This window comes from Balaenoptera borealis (assembly GCF_965194805.1).
Source record: "Balaenoptera borealis genome assembly, chromosome: X".
In the NCBI taxonomy this organism is placed as follows: Eukaryota; Metazoa; Chordata; class Mammalia; order Artiodactyla; family Balaenopteridae; genus Balaenoptera; species Balaenoptera borealis.
This window is the reverse complement of record NC_138881.1, coordinates 6,419,087-6,446,804: the sequence shown is the minus strand read 5'-3', so window position 1 is coordinate 6,446,804 and position 27,718 is coordinate 6,419,087. Positions and strand designations below refer to the sequence as shown.

General features: G+C 42.2%; 2 protein-coding genes across 2 annotated transcripts in view; one reads left to right on the top strand and one right to left on the bottom strand.

Moving 5' to 3' along the window:
• ANOS1 (anosmin 1) overlaps positions 1–27,718 on the top strand; it is a 189,803-nt gene that overhangs the window by 119,438 nt on the left and 42,647 nt on the right. Inside the window, exons 4-5 of the mRNA XM_082375654.1 lie at positions 16,517–16,739; positions 25,556–25,740. Coding sequence (XP_082231780.1) covers positions 16,517–16,739; positions 25,556–25,740 — 408 coding nt within the window. The remainder of the gene's footprint in view (positions 1–16,516; positions 16,740–25,555; positions 25,741–27,718) is intronic.
• Positions 21,081–27,718, bottom strand: part of LOC309619949 (uncharacterized protein) — a 552,071-nt gene continuing 545,433 nt past the window's right edge. Inside the window, exon 8 of the mRNA XM_082375953.1 lies at positions 21,081–24,328. Coding sequence (XP_082232079.1) covers positions 24,227–24,328 — 102 coding nt within the window. The 3' untranslated portion in view covers positions 21,081–24,226. The remainder of the gene's footprint in view (positions 24,329–27,718) is intronic.

Below are 27,718 nucleotides of genomic sequence, written 5' to 3'. Positions count from 1 at the left end.
TTGGTGTTGAGCATGCTATGTCTGAGATGTAAATTAGACCTCCACTCGAGATGTGTCATGGGCACATAGATACATGAGTCTGGAGTTGAGAGATCAGGCTGGACATACAAATGTCATGGTTGATAGATGGTATTTAAAGTCATGAAGCTGGATGAAGTGGTAGAAGGACAAGAGCTTCATGGGTTATGCCCTGAATCACACCAGTATAAGAAGGATGGGAGCCAAGGAAGAGCCAGCAGGTGGACTAAGGGGGGCTGTTAAGATGGGAGAAGGTCCACGCGAGCGTGGAGTTCTAAAGGACACATAGCAACAGCTTTTCAAGAAGGAAGAGGTGATCAGCTGCATCTGCAAGACTGTGGAGGTCTGAAGATTGGTCGCTGGATACCGTGATGCACAGGTCACGGTCGACCTTAACAAGAGCAGAGTTAGCGGGTGTCTGCAGAGAAAGCCTGATTGATGTGTTCCGGAGGAGTGGTAGGGAGAGACGGAGAGAGGAGGGGGTATAAGAACATTTCAGAGAGCACGGATTGCTGTGGAAGGTTGTGGGGGAAGGGGTGAGCAGGGTAACCCCACATTGCATTACGTTTGGGGTGAAGAAATCATCCCATAGTCTAAGCGGATGGGAACTATCCTGAAGAGAGAGGGTGTTTGATGCTGGAGGAGAGGGGAGAACTGCAGAAGCACGTGACCTGAAGCGGCAGTGGCGTCCACTGCACCACGTGAGGAAGGTTTGACATGGGAGCAAAGGACCGTGCCTCCTTGTCACAGGACGAGGTAGCGAATGAGAGCACACGGGCCACCTTCCAGTGTATAGGCGGGTGTGAAAGGGGATTCGTGGAAGTGTCCTTCTCAACGCTTCACTTTTCTCCGTGAAGTGGGGTGATTAGCTGAGAGTGATGGAACCTGGGGTGCTGGTGCACATAGCACATTTCCCAGAAGCGTTAGCTTTTATCACTGTAATGAATAAACTTTTATTTTTTACAAATGATAAACATTTACCTTTTATATTTTTATAGTAAAGAAAAATGTTAGTGATATAGTCTGGATTGTGATCCTTGTTCAAGGGGCAGGTTTGGTCCAAGTTTTCTTTTCCACTTAGTGAGGGTGGGAGTAATGGAATCGAAACGTTTCAAGGAATGTTGAAGATTTTTATAATCGTTATGAGATCTCCTTTACCATCATCTTATAAAGGAAGCTGTCCTTATTAGATCAAGTTTCACAGTCCTGGAAAATGAGGATATCAAGAATATTGAATGACGTTTTATGGTCGTTCAGTAAATTATTCACTGGGTGGAACGTGTTCTCCATGGAATGCAGCCTTTTTTTTCTTTTCATTTTTTTAAACAGTGAGGCTCAATTTTCATTGAATTTTTATGTGTTGCTGGGAAGTATACCATGAGACTCTATTGAGGAGAACTGATGAGTTTTGAAAATGTATAAGAGGCTGAGACTGGAGGCTATTTGGAATGATTTAAAGACCTATCCTGTCTGAAAAGAGGGACTAGCCAGGTAGCTACACAAGGAGTTAGGGGAATATCATAGAAATTACAAAAGCATCTAATTTAAGTAAAAAATCAAAGATGCATGTAAAGCACTTAAACAGTGTCTGAACATAACAGACATTGGATAAATAGTAGCTCTTTTTATTATGAAGGCGGAGGGCCAGGTCTCCACTTTGGAATTCTATGACGGGCCAGTAGAAGACAGCCTTAAAAGGTCCCACTTGAATAGTAAATGTACAGGAGGAAATGTACACCAGATGGCACACAACTCTGTCCACAAGTTTAAGTTCCTTCCTAAGACCACCTGGGTGGGAAAGAGGAGAGACAAGTGGCTGGGTCAGGGGCTTTGATTTTGGGGAAATGGGTTTTGTGTTTTTACCTTGGGAAGACTTGTATACAGTTATAAGCCAAGGGCAACTGACTGTCATCGCAAGTGTGAAGTGGGAGATTCATTGGGGGAAAAGCCCAGATTTCTGGGGTCAGAAACTAGGCTTGAATCAAGTTTCAGTGCAGAGATGGAGAGACTCAGCTTCTGCAGATGCCAGCTGCAGCTTCCCGGGTCCAGAGCAGCACTTTCCAGACTTGGTCCTTCACACACTTCACCTGGAGTCTTGCTAAAGTGCAGATTCTGTCTCAGCAGGTACGGGCTCTCGGCACGAGCGTCTCCGTTTCCCCAGCAGTGCTGATGCTGCTGGGTGAAGGGCTGGCAAGTGTGTGGGTGCCCCTTCTTTGATGGTGGGGTTCCCTAGAAGCTCTCACTTTGAGGCGCCTGCTGATGAAGTCTTGTGATTTCTTCTGTGGTATTCTGTAGAGAGAAAGTGTGCAATGGCTGATAATGATTGAAAATCAACAGATGCAAATGGTTTTTAGAAGTGGAAGGGCTTCCCTGGTGGTGCAGTGCTTAGGAAGATCCCACATGCCATGGAGCAACTAAGCCCGTGAGCCACAACTACTGAGCCCACGTGCCACAACTACTGAGTCCACATGCCACAACTACTGAGCCCACGTGCCACAACTACTGAGTCCATGTGCCTAGAGCCCATGCTCTGCAACAAGAGAAGCCACGGCAATGAGAAGCCCGTGCACCGCAATGGAGAGTAGCCCCTGCTCACCGCAACTAGAGAAAGCCCGCGCACAGCAACAAAGACCCAACGCAGCCATACATACATAAATAAATCAATCCCTCACACTTTTATCATTCAAAACGCAGAATTATAATTGTCGGTTTGTCTCTGTCCCCAAACGAAAGGTATTTCACTGGGTACAGAATTTCCAGTTAGCAATTTTTAAAAAATTAGTTGTTTAAAAATCTTTTCATTTTCTTTTGTCTTGTATATTTTCTGAAAAATCTCCAACATTCGTTTTTTTTCAACTGTTTATAAAGAATCTTTTTATTTCTCTGTCTGCTTTTAAGTGTTTCTTTCTATGTCTAGTTTTAATATGATTATGGTATACCTTGATGGGGTGGCCTTTGTGTGTCTTCTGTTTGGGGTCACTAAGTTTCTTCTAATTGTGGGCTTATAATTTTAATCACATTTTAAACATATGGGCCAATTTTTTTTCTGCCCCATCCTCTGTGTCCTATCTTCTGGGGCCCTAATTATACATGACAGACTTTATATGGTCTCCTGGGTCAGTCAGTCTCTGATCATGTTTTTTGCTCATTTTTTTCCCCACTGTCTGCTTCATTTTGATAGTTTTTATCATTGTGTCTTCAAGTTCCCATCAAGTGATCTTTTCTTCTACAGTGTCTGACACGTTTTAAATCCTCTCTGGCATGTTTCTGTTTCTTCATTTTTACGTCTGGAAGTTCCATGCAGGTCTTTCCTGCATCTTCTCTTCCTCTCCTCTCTGTGTCCATGTTTTCTTCTACATTCCTGGGCATATAGGGCATATTTATAATGTCCTTTTATCGATAAATGTCCTTTTCTGCTAATTACATCACCTGTGTCGTTTCTGGCTCTGTTTCTTTAGATTCTCTATTTCCCTTTTGGTTGTATGTCATAGTTTCCTGCTTCTTTGCATGCCTGATGATTTTTTTTTTTTAAAAGAAAGTACTTTTTTAAAAATAATTAATTTTTGGCTGCATTGGGTCTTCATTGCTGTGCACCGGCTTTCTCTAGTTGTGGCAAGCGGGGGCTACTCTTCGTTGCTGTGCGCGGGCTTCTCATTGCAGTGGCTGCTCTTGTTGCGGACCACGGGCTCTAGGCACGTGGGCTTTAGTAATTGTGGCATGCGGTTTCAGTAGTTGTGGCGCACGGGCTTAGCTGCTCCGTGGCATGTGGGATCTTCCCGGACCAGGGATCGAACCCGTGTCCCCTGCATTGGCAGGCAGATTTGTAACCACTGCACCACCTGGGAAGTCCAGCATGCCTGATGCTTTTTGATTGGATGTCAGATTTTCGTGTTCTGAATTTTGCTGTATTTTGTAAAAAGCATTCGATTGTTCTGGCATGTAGTTACTTGAGATCAGTTTGCTTTTGTAGAGACTTGCTTTTAAACTTTCTTAGGGCAGATTCAGAGCAGCCTTTAGGGCTAATCTGTCCCCATTACTATAGTGATATTTCTCTGAGGACTCTGTCCGATGCCCTGTGTATTACGTATCTTTTCTGCTCTGACGGTTAGAATGTGAGGTATTAACCTCCTTAGAAGTCCAGGAATTGCTTGCTCTAGTGCTTTCTGTGTGTCCCTTCCCTGGTCTCGTGTGCTTTCACCTCATGCATGTTCAAGAAACAGACTTAATGGACGTAGAGAACAGACTTGTGGTTGCCAAGGGGGAGGGGGTTGGGAGAGGGGTGGAGTGGGAGTTTGGGGTCAGCAGATGAAAGCTTTTCCATGTAGAATGGATAAACAACAAGGTCCTACTGTAGACCACAGGGGACTATATTCAGTGTCCTGGGATAAACCATAATGGAAAAGAAGATTAAAAAAAAAAAATGTTAAAAGAAAGCAGTATTCAGCCCAAAACTTGAGGGGTCCCTCACAGGTCTCTGGGTTTCTCTTTGCCTAGTTCCATCCTTCCTGATTTTTTGCCCACAAGACCTACTCGTTTCAGGCTCCTCAAACTTTGCTCTCTTTCTCCTCGACTCAGAAAAGCTGCAGGACTGCCTTTGGGCCACCCCTCCTTGCACTGTGGACTTGAACCCACCCCCAGCCATGCATTATTGACCATCCCCAGGCTCACCTCACCTGTGTGCTCTCACGGCATCTAGCCCTGTGCTAGCTGTTGACCACTGTCTGCTGTTACCTATATTCTGTCCAGTTTTGTGGTTGTTTCCAGAAGGTCAGTTCCCACATTCCTCAACAGGCATATGTAGAGGGGTTTTGCCAAATAAACCAAACGAATTGAAGCTCTCCAGACTGTGCTCTGACTACTCTGGTTTTGCACAATTGATTCTTTATGGCTGAAGAAACGCTGACATTCAAACGGTCCTCTTCACTCCTGCCTTTCTTCATTTAAGACAGCTGTCACATCTTCTGAGCGCCTTCTTTGACCTTCGTGTGAGCTAGTGTCTCTCCTGTGTTTATTAACTGATATGGTTATTTACATTTTCTCGCTCCTGAAAGGCAGGCCGAGTGGGAGCAGAAGCTGTGACTTCATTCTCTTTGTCCCTGTCATATGACGCACTGCTGGACACTGTCGAGATGGTTTTTGAATGTGTGCTAGCAGCCGTTCTCACTGGATTTGTACATGTCTGTCACAGTGCTTATGACATCGAGGTTTTGTTGTTTCACTGTCTGTCTCCTACAGAGGATTCTGGACTTCTCCAGAGAGTGATGGAAACTTACCTCCCTTTCACATTTGTGCTCTTCTGGCTAATTAATCAATATACTGCTCTAATCCAGAGTCTTTGAACTCCGACACTATTGACATTTTTGGTTAAATACTTCTCTGCCGTGAGGCTGTCCTGTGCATCTTTAGCAGCATTCCTGGGCTCTGCCCACTCACTAGATGCCAGGAGCACTCGCCTCCCGGTTGTAAGGACCAAAAAATGTCTCCAGGCCTTGCCTTATAATACTCTCTGTGGGGCAAAAGTCACTTCTGTTGAGAACCCTTTTGCTAACCTATGGTATTTGTAATTTCCCTTGCACATCATAATGAGGAAATAACATTCTATCCACATTAATTTCTAGTTCACTTTGCGATGGTACAATCAGTCTAAGAGTATGCTATCCATATAGTAGTGTATAAACAAAGGAAGAGAAATTTCAAGGAAGATTTCTGGGATCCTGTGATTTATAAGAAGAAATATATGCATTTGGTCTTCAACCCCCTTCTTGGCACAGAGGTCCTTGGGAATGTCCTAAGTGGTGAGAGCTCTCACAAGGTGTCTTTTGTTACTTTAATGAGGTGACCTTTGCAAAGCACCTGCTCACAGGGACCTGGTTGCCAGTGGAACAACCCTGTAATTAGGGGTTGGAACTTTCCTCCCACCCTCTGGCTTAAGGGAAGGAGGGAAGAGCTGGAGATTGACTTCAGTCCTCAGTGGCTCATGAGCTAATCAGTCATGCCCAAGTAATGAGGCCTCCATCAAACCCCCAGGGGACTGGCTTCAGAGAACTTCCTGGCTGGTGAACATGTGGAGATTTGGGAAAAGTATCTTGTGTCCTTTCCCCATACCGTGCCCTATGCACGGCTTCCATTTGGCTGTTCCCGCCATACGTCCTTTTGTAAGAAACTGGTAATACAGTAAGTAAAATGTTTCTCTGATTTCTCTGAGGCGCTCTAGCAAACTAATTGAACCTGAGTGGGGCTTGTTGGAACCTCCAATCTGTAGCCCTTTGGTCAGAAGCACAGGCAACAACCTGAACTTGGAACTGGCCTGTGCAGAGGCAGTAGGGGGATGTCGTCCTGTAGGACTGAGCCCGTGACTTGTGGGGTCTGATGCTGTCTCCAGGGAGATAGTGTCAGAATTGAGTTGAGTTGTGTAAACACCCAGCGGGGGTCTGAGAATTGCTTGGTGTTTGTGCGGGGAATGCCCCCCTCCCCGCGATGACATTGGAATTGGGGGTACAGACCTTTTATAATTTCTAAGACTGTGAAAGTGTATCTCTTTTCTGAAGTATGATTTTGCTTGTAACTTGGATGGGACAGTATTTGCAAAATTCTCTGAGATGGAAACATGTTAGAAACTTAAAACTACAAATCAGAGTAAATATGTTTATTCCTCCTCAAAAGAAAATTTTCATATGAGGATTTTTGGCAATCTATAATTAACCTCTTGTGTTTCTCATTGTTTTTTTGTTTTTGTTTTTTTTTTGTAGAATTTCTAGAATGATGTTTTAAAACTCTAATACTTCTTTTCGGGCCTAGCAGTAATTTCAGCATGATTATGTGGCAGAACCTGTGCCAAGTGTTTAATATACTTCAGTGCTTAGGGTAATAGTACACAATAAGTATTATCGTTATTCCCCTTCTACATCTGAAGAAACCAAGACTTGCAGCACTAATGTTGTCACCACAGCCTGCAGCTCCTGCCTTACTGATGTATTTGCCGTGCCGTGAATGGAGTACCCTGTATTTGCTTCTGCCCTCGTGTTTGTCATTCTTTCCTTCTAGGATAGTCCTCTGCCCTTCCACACCACGCTTACCCATTTAACTCACGCTAAGTGTTGACAGCTTATCTTAAAAGCTTTCTCCTTGTCTAGTCCTCTTTTGACCTCACGTGTGTGTACCTGCATTACCTCCTGTGTCCACCTCTATTTTAATACAAATGAAACTGCGTAATGATGTCACCTGTTTGTTAGTAGAGACATAAACTGTGAACACAGTGGGGCATAACTGTCATGCTTTTCTTCTGTTCATCAGTGGATCCGTAGTACCTAGAATGCCAGTTTGGCTTCTGAGTCAGTATATAAAGACTTCAGTGGGCTAATTATTCATAGACATGCCTGGTAGCGCCTAGTAACAAAATTCAGGACGAAGGGGAGAGAAGGAAATGGTGGTTTATCAAGTGTCCTAACTGTCCCTGATTCTCTAGAAAATTTTGCATTTTTGGAATTATTTTTGTGCCTGGCGATCTTCCAAAGATCTTCCAGCACGATTCTGGAGAGATGCTCCCAGTGGAGACTCTGACGGTTGATACCCTCGTACACTGTGTCACATTTGCCTTCAAAATAAAGAGAAAAGCCAAGGAAGAGGAAGCTGAGATAAACATACGTAAAGATGACTGTAATTTAGCAAAAGGGGCGTGTACTCATAGGAAAGTGACTATCTTCAGATACATGTTTCTGATTTTCTCCTCATTTTACAGTATTCACGGCCAAGGTCTACAGTTTGCCTGGGAACCAAATTAACTGTAATCACATTTAATAAATTAGGATGTGTAACTGAGTTTCCAAGCAAATTATAATTTCATTTCCAAGCATAAATTAGAAACATTTGAATTGAGAATGCTTTTTCCTATTTCATGCATACTTAGCATTTAGATGCCTTCTTTGAAAGATACAACTGGCAGTTCGGGTTGTTTTTTAAACAGTATAATGTCTTTATTTTTTAGAGAAATTATATATGCCCATTGAAACATTTATATAACAAACTGCACAGGAGACTAAAACTTAACCTTTACTACAAAGTCTGCCATCTGGAAATAGCCATGGTCACCTGTGCAGAGAAGTTATCATAGCAAACCTGTCCTTAGAAATTCCTGCTTAAAAGGTTGGCCCTTGGCTGGCTTCTGGAAACTTAGACTTGGGCAGGGGGAGGTTTTCCCACCAATCCCTAACTGAGAAGAGGGGCTCACTGATCTAAACTATTTTTTTTTCCTCCCTGTATTTTATTTATTTATTTATTTTTTAACATCCTTATTGGAATATAATTGCTTTACAATGGTGTGTTAGTTTCTGCTGCATAACAAAGTGAATCAGCTATACATATACATATATCCCCATATCTCCTCCCTCTTGCATCTCCCTCCCACCCTCCTTATCCCACCCCTTTAGGTGGTCACAGAGCACCGAGCTAATCTCCTTGTGCTATGCGGCTGCTTCCCACTAGCTATCTATTTGACATTGGGTAGTGTATATATGTCCATGCCACTCTCTCTCTTTGTCCCAGCTTACCCTTCCTCCTCCCCGAGTCCTCAAGTCCATTCTCTACATCTGCATCTTTATTCCTGTCCTGCACCTAGGTTCTTCAGAACCTTTTTTTTTTTTTTTTTTTTTTAGATTCCATATATATGTGTTAGCATACGGTATTTGTTTTTCTCTTTCTGACTTACTTCACTCTGTATGACAGACTCTAGGTCCACCCACCTCACTACAAATAACTCAATTTCATTTCCTTTAATGGCTGAGTAATATTCCATTGTATATATGTGCCACATCTTCTTTATCCATTCATCTGTCGATGGACACTTAGGTTGCTTCCATGTCCTGGCTATTGTAGATAGAGCTGCAATGAACATTGTGGTACATGACTCTTTTTGAATTATGGTTTTCTCAGGGTATATGCCCAGTAGTGGGATTGCTGGGTCATATGGTAGTTCTATTTTTAGTTTTTTAAGGAACCTCCATACTGTTCTCCATAGTGGCTGTATCAATTTACATTCCCACAAACAGTGTAAGAGGGTTCCTTTTTCTCCACACCCTCTCCAGCATTTTTGTTTGTAGATTTTTTGATGATGGCCATTCTGACCGGTGTGAGATGATATCTCATTGTAGTTTTGATTTGCATTTCTCTAATGTTTAATGATGTTGAGCATCCTTTCATGTGTTTGTTGGCAATCTGTATATCTGCTTTGGAGAAATGTCCATTTAGATCTTCTGCCCATTTTTGGATTGGGTTGTTTTGGTTATTTTGATATTGAGCTGCATGAGCTGCCTGTATATTTTGGAGATTAACCCTTTGTCAGTTGCTTCATTTGCAAATATTTTCTCCCATCCTGAGGGTTGTCTTTTCGTCTTGTTTATGGTTTCCTTTGCTGTGCAAAAGCTTTTAAGTTTCATTAGGTCCCATTTGTTTATTTTTGTTTTTATTTCCATTACTCTAGGAGGTGGGTCAAAAAGGATCTTGCTGTGATTTATGTCAGAGAGTGTTCTGCCTATGTTTTCCTCTAAGAGTTGTATAGTGTCTGGCCTTACATTTAGGTCTTTAATCCATTTAGAGTTTATTTTTGTTTATGGTGTTAGGGAGTGTTCTAATTTCATTCTTTTACATGTAGTTGCCCAGTTTTCCCAGCACCACTTATTGAAGTGGCTGTCTTTTCTCCATTATATATTCTTGCCTCCTTTATCAAAGATAAGGTGACCATAAGTGTGTGGGTTTATCTCTTGGCTTTCTATCCTGTTGCATTGATCTATACTTCTGTTTTTGTGCCAGTACTGTACTGTCTTGATTACTGTAGCTTTGTAGTATAGTCTGAAGTCAGGGAGCCTGATTCCTCCAGCTCTGTCTTTCTTTCTCAAGATTGCTTTGGCTATTCGAGGTCTTTTGTGTTTCCATACAAATTGTGAAATTTTTTGTTCTAGTTCTGTGAAAAATGCCATTGGTAGTTTGATAGGGATTGCATTGAATCTGTAGATTGCATTGGGTAGTATAGTCATTTTCATAATGTTGATTCTCCTAATCCAAGAACATGGTATATCTCTCCATCTGTTTGTATCATGTTTAATTTCTTTCAGCAGTGTCTTATAGTTTTCTGCATACAGGTCTTTTGTCTCCTTAGGTAGGTTTATTCCTAGGTATTTTATTCTTTTTTCTGTAATGGTAAATGGCAGTGTTTCCTTAATTTCTCTTTCAGATTTTTCATCATTAGTATATAGGAATGCAAGAGATTTCTGTGCATTAATTTTATATCCTGCTACTTTACCAAATTCATTGATTGCTCTAGTAGTTTTCTGGTAGCATCTTTAGGATTCTCTATGTATAGTATCATGTCATCTGCAAACGGTGACAGTTTTACTTCTTCTTTTCCGATTTGGATTCCTTTTATTTCTTTTCCTTCTCTGATTGCTGTGGCCAAAACTTCCAAAACTATGTTGAATAATAGTGGTGAGAGTGAGCAAACTTGTCTTGTTCCTGATCTTAGTGGAAATGGTTTCAGTTTTTCACCATTGAGAATGATGTTGGCTGTGGGTTTGTCATATATGGCCTTTATTATGTTGAGGTAAATTCCCTCTATGCCTACTTTCTGGAGAGTTTTTGTCATAAATGGGTGTTGAATTTTGTCTAAAGCTTTTTCTGCACCTATTGAGATGATGGTATGGTTTTTCTCCTTCAGTTTGTTAGTATGGTGTATCACATTGGTTGATTTGCGTATATTGAAGAATCCTTGCATTCCTGGGATGAAGCCCACTTGATTATGTGTATGATCCTTTTAATGTGTTGTTGGATTCTGTTTACTAGTATTTTGTTGAGGATTTTTACATCCGTGTTCATCAGTGATATTGGTCTGTATCAAGAAAAAAAGGGAGAAGACTCAAATCAGTAGAATTAGAAATGAAAAAGGAGAAGGAACAACTGACACTGCAGAAATACAAAAGATCATGAGAAATTACTACAAGCAACTATATGCCAATAAAATGGAAAACCTGGAAAAAATGGACAGATTCTTAGAAAAGCACAACCTCTCGAGACTGAACCAGGAAGAAATAGAAAATATAAACAGGCGAATCACAAGCACTGAAATTGAAACTGTAATTAAAAATCTTCAACAAACAAAAGTCCAGGACCAGATGGCTTCACAGGCGAATTCTATCAAACATTTAGAGAAGAGCTAACACCTATCCTTGTCAAACTCTTCCAAAATATAGCAGAGGGAGGAACACTCCCAAACTCATTCTACGAGGCCACCATCACCCTGATACCAAAACCAGACAAAGATGTCACACAAAAAGAAAACTACAGACCAATATCACTGTTCCTAAAGTATCGACACCTGTTTCCTTCTGGGAGTCTGGGTTTTGGTACATGCTACGCAGGAGGTGCCTAGGTGACCAGCCCCCCAGAAAAGCTCTGGGCTTCAAGTCTCCCCTGGACTTCTCTGGCTGACAGCATTGCACACGTGTTGTTACAACTCGTGGCTGGAGGCATTTAGTGCATCCTGTGTGACTCCACTGGGACAGTTTGCAGCTGGTTTCCTCTGGACTCCGCCCCATAGGCCTTTTCTCTTTGGCTAATTTGGCTCTGCATCCTTTTGCCGCAGTGCATCATAGCCCTGAATGCGGATGTCCTAAAATTAAGTTCAGGATTTCTTGCTCCATTCCTTCTGACCTACCGGTTTTTTAAGACATATTCTTTTAATTTTATTATATCAAATTATCTTTTTAAACTGCAATTCCTACTTTTTTCAATTTTAGTTTTATATTTATGTGGATGACAAAACGATTAGTAATTCTTTTATGCTAATTTCTTTATTTTTGGCTTTCTAAATTTGATCATGTCTCAGTGTCTTTTAAAAGATACCATTTTCTTTGAGATTATTCATGACTGGCTCTGCCTACTGTCATACCTGATGTCCAAATGGGTTTGCACAAACTTTTTTTCTCACACAATATATAAGTATATGCTTTTTATTTTTTTCAGGGGGTGCTGTGCTAGCTCATCTACTCTTTATTTCTGTGAACTTGTGGAACAGCTGAATTTTACCGTTGCATAGTTTTGCAAGAAGGGCTCATGAGTGTTATATTCTCTGAGTCTTTATGTCTTTGAGAATATTGCTGTCACATGTTTATTTGAATAACAACTTAGCTGATTTTATATATATATATATATATATATATTCTTTAGTATTATATAGCCATTGCTGTATTGCCGTCACACATTAAATTTTATAGAGATAAATTAACCTGGGAGAAACCTTATTTTCTCCATCATAATCAACTTGCCTTTTCTACCTGGATGCCTGAAAAATTACATTTTTATCCTCAAAGTTCAGTAGTGCAAGCTGTGTCTCAGTGTTGTTCATTCTTATCAGTATTCCTGGACTATAGCCGACCTTTTAATTTATATATATATATATATATATATATATATATATGATTTACATATATACAGGTATATAAGTGTGTGTGTTTGTGCACCAGTGCGCATTTTCCCCCTCTGCTCTAGTCCTGGATATTTCTGGAGTGCTAGAAGCCCCCAGGTGATCCTAGTAGGGAAGCAAGTTGAAAGCCACTGGCTTAGCCATCTTCTAATTTTACCCTGAGATACGGGGCAGCCCTTAGATAAACATTGGCGCACACTCTTACTTGTTTGTGATTTTGGATAAATTACAACCTCCCCGAGCTTCTGTCTGCTCATTTGTGAAATGGAAATAATCCTGGCTGTAGGGCCTGGGGAGGAGTACATGGGGTGAGCTAGGGAAGCAGCTGGTAGAGGTGACGGGGTGGGAGACCCTCGGCAGCTGTTAGCGATGACCTACCACTGGTGAGGGTGGCGGGGATGGTGGTGATGATGGTGGAGAACTCATTTGAGGGGTCCACACTGAAGGTTGCACGCCTGTGTGTTGGCTGGAGCCAGGAGAGAGCCCCCAGGCCCTGGCTCTTTGCCAAGGCTGTGTATTGGGATTGGGCACATGTGCAGTTCTGGTGAATTGAACCAGACACCAAATGCAGAGTTTTCTCCATATCTGAGGCCTCATATTTATATGATTTCTAACGTATAAGTATATGTTACTGAATTTGATGTGTTTGTGTTCATCATTCCATGATTGCTGCGCAAATTATTGTGCAGTACCTTGCATTTTACACCAAACAAAATGAAGATAATAGTATCTTTTTTAAAAGCATCCAAGAACAGTTAGTTACTATTGTTAGTATTTCATTTTGTTTTTACCATTTGCCACAAGAAAGATGAGCTTAGTGTGTTGCCCAGGTGAGGCACTAAAAACACATTTTAGTTTTGGGCTAAGAGATGGGATGTAGGAGAGATTTATAAGAATTTATTAATATTGTGTAGAATGTTAATTAAAATATGGAGGAGTTTCTCCTTAATGCAGTGCACCCAAGGGCATTTTCCTTCACCTCTTTGCTTTTTTTGAGCCCGTCTTTGGATGCATAATGACATCCTTTAGGCACTGACTACTCTAGAAAAATACATGATCTTTGAAGACTATTCCGCTCTTATTTTTGTATATGGACAGGGCAGAAAAAAACAAAAAAAACAAGTAAAAATTAATCGCATAGTAACTATGTTTTCTCCAAATTTTAAACTTGAGCCAGTGACCTGGCGAAACGGTTATTTGTGTGAAATTATCCATATGAATAGTTTTATAAAGGAATTGTAGTTACATAGTTTTATAATTCATAATTTGCCTTAACAGACTGGATGCAGTTATATAAACAAGAAATGCAGCTTTTAGTAGATGCATCTGTTGTTGTCACGCGTGTTTTCATTTCTGTGAAGTTGAGGGGCATGACATTCCTTGTGATTTGGGTAACCCGCACCTTTGCTAAAATGTTCACATCCCTCCTGACAAGTCTATGAGTGATTAACTTGTAATGGCACAAGAAATATGACACGCTTAAAGGTCAGAAGTTTCTTTTCCTGCACCCAAATGATCTTTTGCTCGCAGGATTTCCAACTGGTGATCAGGGGACCAATTTACACATTTTCTTTATATCTAGAGTACTAATGTTCACACATCATTTTCTATCACCTATGAGCATTTTTGTCCTTATTCCATTCAATGGTAAATTCTCATTAAGCAATGATTAAAGACATGGGGAGAGACCTTGTGTACAGATACCATATGTTCTCTAATTTATATTCAGACCATTAATATTTTTCAACCTAATGCAAGAGGATTATCCAAGATAATTGATAGAGAACATCAAAATTTGCCTTCAGTAGAGCTGAACAATAGATCAGTTAAGTAGAACGCCTCTATAAGATTACTGTACCAAATCCACGTATTTGTAAGATGATCTTCATTTAAGTTCAAGGACTGAAGACTATTTCTTTCTTATAAATTCCAAGGGGGCCCAGTTCCCTCCTTGCAGATTTCAGTGCTGGGCCTGGTGGAGGCATGTTGGAGACTTGTGGATGGTCACGCCGTAGGAGAAACCGAGCCAGCTAGCTCTCTGTCTTTGGCTCTTGTAACGTTATGATCAGAATAACAGAAGAATTTGGAAATGTTAAACAGGAAACATGTAGCAGTGGGAAAAGAAAAGATACATCCATGAGTCCAGTCCTGTTGAGTAGCTGTTGGGAGCTAACTTGGTACAGCACTGCCTAGTTCTCCGTGTACACAATCTAATATAATATTCATAATGTCATCTGGAACACTGCAAGCTCAGGGACCAGTCTAGAAAGCTCCAGTGCAGAGAGGAACTTTCTTTGATTCCCGATTTGTTTCCATGGACCTCAAAATACCCACCCCCCCCAAAAAAAATCACATTTTTGAATCCATAGCCAAAAGGAAAAGAATTGTACAGAACAACCCTACATCAACTGGAAGATCCAAATTATTGTGCTAACTATGATCATTCTTCTTTTACACTCAGTGGGAACAAATGTTGCAGATCTGTCTCCTCCAGTGTTTTTAATTCTGGCCCGTTAGCTCGGTGAGTAAATCAGTAAGGGGAGGAGATAGCAGCTCCTGCTTTCCTGTCCCTCCCAGTTCAAGGGCGTGGCGGTTGGCATGAAGATGATTAGAGTCATATGAACAGACAGCCCTTACTTTGTTATCTGATTCCCAAGTTATACTCCGTTTTCATGTGTGAAGAAGTTTGCCATGAGTTGATTTGATTATACGTAGTGCAAACTAAGTCCCTGTGATTGCTAACTTAGCAAGCAGTAAACACTTGCCAGATTTAATAAAATTATGTCTACTTGCAAATCTCAGCCAGTGTGGCAGGGGCCAATGATTTTAGTAACTTAAGTATTTTCTTTCAGTGCATGTAATGTATACATTTTGTTGAAAGAGGAAAGCTGGCCAAAACTCTATAATTGTTCCAGATCCTTTCACATGCTTCTTTGATTCCTAACTTAGATTTGGACCTGAATTTAGAACTTCAAAAACCAATGAAGTAAAACACATCTAGCAGCTAACAGAAAAATGAGCTGTGAAATTGAATAAGAGAGAAAAGCCTTAAGAACTGATGATGCTTTAAATGTTTATAAAATTGTTTTTTTTTTTTTTTAAATTAACTAGTTACAGATTTGTGGTACGTCAGTATTGAAAGCATGACCTTTCTTCTGTTTTACCTGGAAAGTTCTTGAATTGAGACACTGTTTTAATCCAGTCAATTCATGTTATTTTCAAATTTTATATATCATTAATTAAAAAAATTTTTTTTAAACTTTGTTTTTTAAAAAAAAATGAATGAATTAATTTTTTTTGGCTGTGTTGGGTCTTCGTTGTGGTGTGCAGGCTTCTCGTTGCCGTGGCTTCTCTTGGTGCAGGAGCGCGGGCTCTAGGCGCATGGGCGTCAGTAGTTGTGGCACGTGGGCTTCAGTAGTTGTGGCTCGTGGGCTCTAGAGCACAGGCTCAGTAGTGGCGCAGGGCTTAGGTGCTCCGTGGCATGTGGGATCTTCCCGGAGCAGGGCTCGAACCCGTGTCCCCTGCATTGGCAGGCGGATTCCTAACCACTGCACCACCAGGGAAGCCCTATATATGATTATTAACAATCAATTTTATTCTCACCTACAATTCTAATTCAAACCTTGAAATTATGCTTTTTCTAGCTACTGTTCCTAGTTTTCCACCTTTGGTAATTAAGAGTGTGAAATTTTTCCCTGGTATTTAATTGTCAGAGTATTGATGTCTCGATGTACATTAAATTTACAATATCAGAACTCAGAATGTAACAATAATCTGTGAATGCGTGTATGTGTAATTGATGTGTATCTGTTGCATGTAAAATAAAGCTCTAAGTCATGGGTCATAGTCCTTTAAAAAATTAGCATAAAAGATCACTTCTTTAGGGGGAAAGAAAGCAAGTACATTTACCTTGTAAACAATTCAAGGGAGAATTTGATGGAGTAAGAATTTTGACCTGCCTTTCCGATGTCTTGGAAATCAGACTCCATGTGTCTTTAACGGGAGAATTTTTTTTCTATTCTCTCCCAGCCTCTGTTCCCCAAGAAGAACTATGAATGCCTGACCAGCTGTGAGTTCCTCAAGTACATCCTGTCGGTAAAGCAGGGGGATTGCCCAGCTCCCGAGAAAGCCAGTGGCTTTGCCGCCGCCTGTGTCGAAAGCTGTGAAGCGGACAATGAGTGCTCTGGGGTTAAGAAGTGTTGTTCCAATGGATGTGGACACACCTGCCAGGTGCCCAAGACTCTGTACAAAGGTAAGGAGCAGAGCGGAGTAGGTGAGGGGACCTCCAGGGCCACAGGGGGGTTTGTGTGCGTGTGAGGGAGGGTGTCAAAGATGTGACTTGGAAGGAAAGAGAGAACTGTAAGAAAATTTACCTTGTGCCACATACAAACATCTGAAAATACTTACTGGACCATAGAAATCAGCCCCAGTGAACTCATATTGGGGTGGAGTAAATCCTTCATGGGAATTCTTCTTATTTTTTTTATTGAAGTATGGTTGATTTACAGTATTAGTTTCAGGTGTACAATATCGTGGCTCAGTATTTTTATAGATTATGCTCCATTTAAAGTTATTATAAAATAATGGCTATATCATATGAATTCTTTTAGAAGTTAACATGTAGGAAGGCCACCATCAATTCAGGGACTTTTTTTGTGTTTTTCTCCAACATGAGTAAATGAATGAAGTGCCACTGGCTACCTTGGAGTAACTGTATTCAAATCCTTGGAAAATAGGCTGGCGACGGGGCCCAGCTGAAAAAGGCATGATAGACGCATGAGCATTGTGGGTTTTCGGTTGGCATAATCCAAGAACAGAAGTGTGCTTGCAGGGAGCTTTAAATATTTTGATTAGTATCTTAAGTTCCCAGATGGAGGAATTGCCCTCTTCCAAAAGACAGGGATGCAAGTTATCAAACAATTTAGCCGATGTAACAGTTTACATCCATAGGCAGTTTCTAGAGCACTTAACTCCTTTATGCTGTTACGCGCCTCTTTCTGTAAGTGTGACAGAGTTCTTGTGTGTTAAACCGACGCTCTTGTATTATGTACAGTTTGGCACGCCAAAAAGTATACTACGGGAGACATAACATTTCGTTACTTTTTTGGGTCTAATTTGAAGAGAAAAATAGAATCAGTCACTAGGCATTATTCATTATAAGTAGAAAGAGAAATCTCTCTTGCTCTCTCTCACTTTCCCTCTCACGCACCAAGTGTATGTTGTTGCAATGCCGGTTCTGAATTATGGGCTCGTTGACTATTTTCAGAAGTCCATTCTTAGGCTTATAACAATTCAGGTCTCCCAGAAGTCACATACCTGCGCCATCCTTCTCCAGCTGCCACTTGGAAATACTCTTATCTGAAATCTATGGAATCCATCCAGTTTTCTATTTTTTTCCCCTAAGATCCTTGGAAACCTGGCACAAATACTGTCTCAAATTCAAAATAATTGCTGCTTTCCCTTTCTTAACAGACTGACGTTTCCTTAATGGATTTAAAGTTTTATTGTTTCCATGCCTTTTATTATAAACTACGTAAAATCACTTCTGCCCAATCTAACACCATTTAATTTTTTAAAAGTCTACTATTATGAAACCTGTTCTGTTATTACAGATCATTTGCTATTTAAGTATCAGCATTTACCATAAAAATAGGATGCTTTTAGAATGATTGTTGAAAACCCATTTGTAAAACCTTTTTTGTTTTAAAAGTAAGGCAGTTAAAGGACTCAATATACATTAAAATATGCTTTTCATGTGAAAGCAGTGAAGAGTCAGTATGAATTTCAAGTATGCCTGGTTCACCGAGAATAAGGGAAATATTCTATAAAGGGCCAGGATAAATGATTAATGATTGAAAGATAACTTGCAATTTAAACTTAATACGATGGGCTTTTTTCAAGGGCTGAAGTCACCTTTCTACTACAAGTAAGTCTTGACCTGGGTGTTTGTGGACAGAGGCAATTCATGGAGGGCTAACCACAAATAGAATAAAAAGACTCTCTTGACCTGACAATGACTTTTGCATAATGAACACAAGGATAAAATAGTATTATTTTGAAAAAATATATATATATATACACACACACTACCTAGAGGTTTTTTTTCCTTGCTCTCTGAATGAAGGCTGGCTTCCATGTCCTGGGAGCATCTGACAGTAATCAGAAGAGGGTTCTGGTGCTGATGGCCCCAGCCTCTCTGGGAAAGGGTCCTTCCTGACCCAGCGCTTGGCTTTGTGAGGAGAAAAACATGTATCCAGCCAGACGACGTGCGTGCAAATCAACCTGACAATCTTTGGGGGCCCAGCTGTCACTGTCTTTCTCACCTTCGTAAGTGCCCTCTTAGTGCCCCAAAACGACCGCTGGGAAATGAGCTTGCCTGCCTGTCTCTGCTCACGCTAGGTCTGTGCAGGCACTTTCCTTAGGAAGAGGGAGCTTTACCGCTGGCTGAGCTGGACCAGCCCCGCTGTCAGTTCACAAGTGCGGAGGCTGAGGTCGGAGGCCGCCTCTGAGGGGACCCCGTGGTTGGCAGCAGCAGCGCAGCTAATGCCTGTTCCCACCCGGGCCAGCTCTCCTGTCATGTTTATTTTGACTCTCTCCAGCTACTGGAATAGGACCCTAAACTTCAAGCCCTCTTTGGGCACCCCGCTATTATTATATTATAGCTCAAGTAAAAGATCAAGATCAAATAGATTAAATCGAATACAATCCCTGATTTATCAGTATTTTTTAGGGTCATAAATAACATGGAGCTTTTTTTCTTTGAACTTAATTTCCAACTAATTTGTGGAGTTGTAATATTTAAATTAGATACAGAGTATATACCTCGTGAAGAACCAAATTCTATTGGGCAGACCTGTAAGTTCCTCACGTCCATTTCACTCATTCATTATTTACTTACTGAAGTGTCATCTCATAGGAAATCCCAAAGGGCATTTTCTCAATGTCTCCCCCATTTTGAGTTTAAAAGGGACTGATGTCACCTGGGTCTACAAGTACTGACACATTTCAGCTCAGTTAGTAATTGCTGACTGTGTGTTAGGAGTTATGAGGAGCGCCTGCCATTGCTTATGACCTGTACTGGGTGAGCACCGGGGTGCAAAATCGAAGGACACCGACCTCCACCCGGCCCAGCAGTTCCTCGTCCAGGTGGTCATACGCACGCACTCACTGAAGTGGGCCAATCACTTTCTTAACTTTTGTCATAAATTGCTATGTGCCATCCGCTGTCCTGTTTTTCCTTTTATCGCTTATTGAGTTAATGAAAAATTTTTTAAATACATGGAAACACATATATCCTTTCTGTCTGGTCCACTTTTGTAGAAAGGAAGATGGGGTGTGGGCTGAGTTCATACCTTCGAAGGCTTTATATGCTGGAAACTTGAGTTTTTCAAAACACTGTGTGTTTTGAAAAAATGATCAACAGAATGTCCCGCGTTACATTTGCGCATCTAATTTGGGTTATGCTGTGAGAACTGTCCTTGGCTGACGCCTGAGTTAACTTTACAGACTGGTGTTAGGGTTTGAAACAAAGGAAAACAAAAGAGAGCTTTTCCTTCACCCTTCAAGTAAAGACTATTAGAAGCAGCCCCCTGGAAGACTTGACCATGTTACCGTGGGTAAACCAGCCTCGAAGGTGCTAGTCTCTGACACGCACACCTTCGTGAGATTGTGGGAAATTCACAAGCTGGTCTTCTATGGGTGAAACACAAGCTCCGGTTCGTTGGGGCACTGGTTTTCCTTTGATCCTCCCCTATTTTAGGTCTGGTTCACAGCATAGTTGGACTGTCCTCTGTCTAGAGGTGATGCTTTAGTATCTTACTGCCTCTCCTCACTCCCAACTGGGACACTTGGTTTGGGGAGGGAAAGAGAAAAGCTGAACTTGTTTTCCAAATGTAAAGATTCAGAGTAGTTTGTGGTCTTCAGTTAGGTAGGTGGCCGTGACACAGCACTCATTTTCCTTTACCAGGTGCTAACCAGGAATTAACCCTATATCAGTTTGTTTCTTCCCAAAAAGATCTGATGTGATGATGGAGTTGATTTACTATTTCCATGAATCTCTTAGTATTTGAAATATATAAACCTCAGGATTTTAGAGATGGGCCACTTTTCACAAATTAACTTTTCACATTTTGAATATAGTGACTGAGTGCCTTAATGTGATGTAAACACAAATTCCTTGAGTACAGTTGTCTTTATGAGAGATATTATCCCTGGAACACAATATCTTTTTTTTAATTTATTTTATTTATTTATTTTTGGCTGCACTGGGTCTTCATTGCTGCGCGTGGGCTTTCCCTAGTTGCGGCGAGCAGGGGCTACTCTTCGTTGCGGTGCACGGGCTTCTCATTGCGGTGGCTTCTCTTGTTGTGGAGCACGGGCTCCAGGGCGTGTGGGCTTCAGTAGTTGTGGCACGTGGGCTCAGTAGTTGTGGCTCACGGGCTCTAGAGCACAGACTCAGGAGTTGTGGCATAGGGGCTTAGTTGCTCCGCGGCATGTGGGATCTTCCCGGACCAGGGCTCGAACCCGTGTCCCCTGCGTTGGCAGGTGGATTCTTAACCACTGCGCCCCCAGGGAAGCAGCCCCAGAATATCTTTTTTTATTTTTATTTTTATTTTATTTTATTTATTTTTGGCTGCGTTGGGTCTTTGTTGCTGTGCGTGGGCTTTCTCTAGTTGCGGCAAGCGGGGGCTACTCTTCGTTGCAGTGCATGGGCTTCTCATTGTGGTGGCTTCTCGTTGCAGAGCACAGGCTCTAGGCATGCAGGCTTCAGTGGTTGTGGTGCTTGGGCTTCAGTAGTTGTGGCTCACGGGCTTAGCTGCTCCGCGGCATGTGGGATCTTCCCGGACCAGGGCTCGAGCCTGTGTCCCCTGCATTGGCAGTCGGATTCTTAATCACCGTGCCACCAGGAAAGCCCGGAACACAATATCTTGCTGCATTTTCATACCTAGACTTGTGACAAGTATATTTATATGAATAGTCAGATCTTGTGGTGATTTGCAGCTGCTGATGGTCTGTCTTTATTGAGTTTTCTATCACATAGTTTCAACATTTTTTGAAGCATTGGGTTTCTCTTCCTTTGATTTCACCAGAATACTTGTTATGTTTTAAAGAAAAAAAAAAATGCACCGATATTGTCATATATTGTGGGATGTTATGTGATAGGATTTATGAAGTTTTTAACAGAATAGTTTAGATTTCAAGATGACTAATACGTTCAAAAATACTAAAAAAGAAAGATCCTAGTCATTTACGTAATAAAAACCACACTGAGGACAGATCCATCCTCTGCATCTGGTTATGCAGCCGGGATGCTGGGTGAGCTCGTGAGGACTATGAAAGGACTGACGTGAGGGCTGAGGGTCCAGGGCTGAGCCCCATCTGCACACAATTACAGCCAAGGGCTGCAGTTACTCCCAATCAGGGGAGCCAGCTGACCCTAATGCAAACCAGATGGACCGTCTCTTAAAATGCAAACTGCAAGGCCATTGCACATCATAATTAAAGAGATTCTTAAATGAAGGAATTTGAACTGACAGTGCCCTGACGCGCATCATGTTGCAGGAAGGCTCTTGGTAGTTGAATGATCTTCAAGACTGAAGCCTCAGAGCATGGGGGTGTGGATGCAGCTCTGCTGCTGACGAGTTCAGGGTGCTGCAGTGACTTGAGGATTTACCGTAGCTGCGTTTACGCTAGAGGAGTACACATGGAGAGCCAAGACAGCGCTCTCAGAGAAAGTGCTCTGTGAGGTTCAGGAACTAACCAGCCATCTTCTCTTTAAATAGTAAGTAAAGGAATGCTTGAGCCATAGGACCTTGACAGAAAAGGAGATGAGAGCTCCTTGAAAGGATACACACGCCAGAGAAGGTGGCACCGGACGCCTGTGATAAGTCTTCTTCTTCCCCTCCGTGACTCTCAAGCGGAGAGGGGTTTACCATTGTCACAAAGATGTGTGTAAATGTTCCGAGTCCTCTTACGTCCCCAGGTGTATTCTTGAGAGAAGAATAAGAAAGCGGGTTGGGCTGTTTCTTCAATGAACAGTTCCGGGCCATTTGCTATTGCAGAGCGCTCTCTACGAGGACATTGTGACGTGGGAATTGAGGAGACATGGTTCTTGACCTCTGGGGCTATAGCTTTGTGGGGAAGACAGACATCATTAAACACGCTGGCTGTGGAGAGAGGCAGTTAAGTGCACTTCGACAGTTACAGGTTAAATGCTGAAGAGCTGGCAGAAGAATGGAGCCTTTATTTCCAATTGGGAGCTTTAGGGAGAGTGGCTCTGAAGGGTGGCATTTGGACTGAGCCTGGAAGTATTCCAGGGTCTGTGGTCAGAAAATAGAAGGACAGAGATCTCAGAGTGAAGAAAACACCATGAACAGGCCATGGTAGCAGGGAGTGCCTGACAGTGTGTTTGTGGGAAAGCTGGGTGTGAAGGCAGCGTGTGTGACAGACGCGCAAAACGTACCACGAGATCAACTGAAAGATGACTGGGAGGCGGTGGTGAAGACGAGTGCCTCGAGTGAGATGCAGAGACGTTTCCCTCCCTTCTGTAGAAAACGGATGCACTCGAACATTCTGAGAAGGGAAGGAGAGCCTCTCTCCTCCACCTGAGGAAAATAACCAGAAATACGGTGAAGAGGGAATTAGAGAAAAGAGACTGGCTTGCCCAGAGATGGGTTAGATGCTATGGTGAGGGTCCAGACAGGAGAGGAAAGTGCCTAAAACAGGTGGTCACCATGGAGACAGGATGACTGAGGGGTTCCTGAAATTATGCTCTGCAGTAAAACAACAGGATGTTGGTAGGCGCAAGCACAAGACAGAAGGTTCTGGGAACCCTTCGATGTCCAAGAGCCTAGAGATGTCATGAAGACCTACATCTCAGGAGGAGGGGCGTATCCGGGGAGAGGCATTTGAGAGGGGACTTGTGCAGGTGGATGAGGTCCTGCAGCCCAGAGAGGGACTGGGGGTAGATGTGAGAATCACTCGCTCTGCAGAAATATTCTAGGCATGAAAGCATAAGTGTAAGGTTGTGCACCGAGAAGTTTCTGACATGAGCTTGAAAAAGACTCTTGCAGGGGCACAGCAGGAGCAAAGTCTAGGAGGGAAGTCCCACGCCAACCAGGAGCTTCAAGGACGTTAGAATCACAACGTCCAAGGGACTTGCAGAGCTACGGAAACCACTTCTTTTCTCTACCTTTCTAAGTGGCTTTTCCTAACTCAAAATGTGGCAGAAAATTCAGAGAGAAACCGGAGATGGGTCATAGCTCCAGGCAATTTATTTAATCTTCCTCAGACTCAATTCCCTGGTGCTTGAAATGTAGCTACTTCACCCTTCACCCACTTGATGAGGTCACAGCAAGGCTCACATGAGACAACTTTATGGTAAAGTGAAGGGCAACGTACAGATACAACCCGCCGGCAAATCAACATGGAGAATGCAATAGGGGCGGTGACTGTGGTTGTTTAGAAAATAGCTTTTTGGTATTTTTTCAATTTTATTTTATTTTTATTTTATTTACTTTTGGCTGCATTGGGTCTTCGTCGCTGCACGTGGGCTTTCTCTAGTTGTGGCGAGCGGGGGCTTACTCTTCGTTGCGGTGCGCGGGCTTCTCATTGCGGTGGCTTCTCTTGTTGCAGAGCACAGGCTCTAGGCGCACGGGCTTCAGTAGTTGTGGTGCGTGGGCTCAGTAGTTGTGGCTCACGGGCTCTAGAGTGCAGGCTCAGTAGTTGTGGCGCACGGGCTTATTTGCTCCGCGGCATGTGGGATCTTCCCGGACCAGGGCTCGAACCCGTGTCCCCCGCATTGGCAGGTGGATTCTTAACCACTGTGCCACCAGGGAAGCCCTAGAAAATAGTTTTTAAGAGAGTCAGTGAGCTTTTGAGCAGATATACATATGCCATTTTAAAATTATCCGGCTCTGTCCTCCTCAGTGTTTAATGACTTTAAAATTTCTCAACACAAGATTTGGCTTGGATTAAGATCAAAATGAAATGAGTTGAATTCAGCCACATCACTAACATGCATCAGAGCTTATATTTTGTATTTGCACATTTTCTAGTTTTCTCAGTTTAAACTTAAGAAATGGAAAAATAAATGCAGCATTCTGAATTAACCATTTCAAATGGTCAGTTGTCAGTGCTTTAGGCAAATGCTCATTCTCAGCAGAGAATGATTTTAATGCAACTGGTGTTCTTGGTTTGGATGGCATTGAACATCATGATGCCATAGACTACCTAATTCAGTTAGTTTCATATATCCTCTTAGTATTATAAATTCGTTTTAAAACTCCCTTTCCATAACGGCTGCTATTTTGAACCGTGGTTCTTAAATCTTTCAGTTACCAGGCAACTTGCATGCGCTGTAGGGGGAAAAAGAAATCAAAATGATGAACTACTTTCCAATGAGGCACCTGTGAGGGACTTCTGAAGCCAGGCACTCACTCATGCCAAAACCAAACATTATAAATTCATCTTTTTCCAATTTTCGACAGTAAGTCAATAGGGCAGAGGCCCAGCAATCAGTTGGGGAATCCGCGAGACCCATGCTTTGGAAACCGTTCTTGTAAGATTTGACCACATGAGAGGATTGGGCTTTATAATGTTTTCCTTAAAAGGAAAACTCGCTCAGATAGAGAGGAGAGGAAACTTGAGAACCGTGTTTTAAGGACCCTAGGATCTATCAGCAGAGACGGAGCGCGTTACGTGGGAAAAAGGACTCAAGACTCCTCACGACTGTCGCCTCGTGTGGGTTCCGGGTTAGCCTCCGGTGCTGCAGCTTGGTGACAGGATTTACTTGGAAGAACACACATAAAAGAGTCACTCCAGAGGTTACCTTGTTCAGAATCAGGAATCAGTTTAGACCCTCTAAAAAAAATGGGAAAGCGAAACTGAACTTAGTGTCAGGAGATTTCAAATGTGAACCCCTGATAGGGAGAAGCTGCTTTTAAGAAAGGAAATAGAGCATCCGTTGTCACGAGATGAGATTTGTCTCTTCCGTAGATTTTCTTCCTCAACTTTGACCGCACTCCGAGTCACACACAGGCTGTTTTAACGGGCGCGGTTCTGTTTCAGGTGTCCCCCTGAAGCCCAGGAAGGAGTTACGATTCACAGAACTGCAGTCCGGGCAGCTGGAGATTAAGTGGTCCTCAAAATTCAATATTTCAATTGAGCCTGTGATCTACGTGGTACAAAGAAGATGGAATTACGGAATCCATCCTAGTGAAGACGACGCCACGCATTGGCAGACGGTAGCCCAGGTTAGTGCTTCATAGGCTTTGTTTTCCCCTTGAGGTAGTGTCTCCTTCGCCCACAGAGAGAAACTTAGCTTGCTGTGCCTCGGTCAAAACAACCTGAGCGCCGGCATCACGTAACCCAAGGTGGACGTGCCCTGCATGTTGGCGGAAGACGGGATGGGCTCTGTAGGTATAACCGGGTACCCCGAGAAACTTGGCTTCATGGGTTCACAGCGCACGTGGAAGGGAGACGGTTTTCTAATGAGCGTTCACATTTATTCCGAGAACTACACTTCCTTGAGATAAACTTAAAACCGGCTAGAGTGAGGGAAGTGCAACACCCGTAGGACTAGTCAACGTGCTATTTGATCATTTCAATGACTTCTCCTCTATTTCTCCTACATTTAAGCCTCTATTCCGCATGGGACTTTCGTGGCGGGAGGAAGAAGATTTGATGTCACAAAACTACTTAGTGGGAAGCGGCCAGCAGCTCATCAATCTCCCCTAAGTGCTTTCTTCTTCTCGGTCAGCTTACCAACTGGTAGGCCACCTGGATGGCAGCCCTCCTGGAGTTTATCTGCTCAGTGCTTTTCCTCCTCTGTCTTGTGGATGTGAAAAGCAAAATATTTTCTTTCTTTTTAAGAGCTGTTAAATGGACTACCAGCTGCAAGCAGACGCCACGGATGGAGAAAAGAATAAATTCCCAATATGCAACTGCTTCATGCTTTTCAGCAACTAAAATGCCTTCTCTACATGTAGGTCCATAGGGGAAAATTCTCTCCTGAAGTTGATCAGGTCATTTTTCTCTCCAAGGACAAGATTCCCATGATTTTTTTTCAGTAAATATAAAATACATTTCAGTATTCAAGTGTTTAGAAGAAGAATTTGGTCCCTTTCGCAACAGTAGTATCTCAGAGAGGATAAACACTAAAATCATTTAAATACCACCGAAGTCAACGAGAAATGTGATGTTAAGAGAAACAAATTAGAGGGGGGAAAAAAAACTGGTCAGGTAAATTTAGCAATTCTATTCCATACTTATTTTGTTAAAAAATTGTGCTTTAACAAAACATAAAGATGTTCAGAATACAGCCTAAAGTTATATTTGGTTTACATGGCATTCTCCCTTAAACAGTGCTACAGTATCATTTGTAACTTTTCCAAATTATGCAATTTCCAAATATTTCCAGATTATAAATTTGAAGATTTATGAAAGTAACTGATGATAAGCCCTTCTCTTTCATATCCTCTTATTCGGAGAGAGGAAAGACCTTGCACTATCATTTCTGTTATTATTACTGTTTTCACTAGTTAATACCACATGTAATGCTTCCTTTCTCTGTCTGCTAAATGCTGTGGCTAGCGTGCTGGCTTTAGTTCCTTAAATTGAAGGTTAAAACTAGACAAACAAGTCAATGAAAATGTTGCCTTAAATTCTGCCAAACGAGGTAGAAAGCCACGCTTGAGGTCATCTTCTTCCTTTGATCTCGGAAATGCTTAGCTTCTTTCGAATGTTAAAGTACACATGACGATCCTTTTCAATAAGTTATTATAAAGTCAGGTTTAGGAGGGTTTCAATTCAGTTCTGTTTCCCAGTTTTATCCACTGAGCACCAAGCTGAGCTCAGCACTTGGCACGGATGAGGGCATAGAACTCGGGCGTTTATCCCTCGGAGTCAAGGCCAAGGTTTCACGTCTACCCTAGGACATTGCTGGAAGCAGGCATTTTGCCCTGAGTTTGAGGAAGAGGAGGGCAGTGGGAAGATGCTCAAGTTGTTTAATATCTTGGGACATAGCTGTAGGGACAGCAAGACCTGTGGAGCTGTCCCATTGTCCAGTTTTCTTCTCTGGGCCTTTTATTGGACGAAACCTACCTCACCCTTCAGGAACACGACTCTTTGCAGATCTTACATGATTTACTCAAATTAAACAAAAAAGTCTTGGGTTGCAATGTACTTCCAGAATTTAAGTGTGTGGGTTCACATACATACTTCCAAAACTAT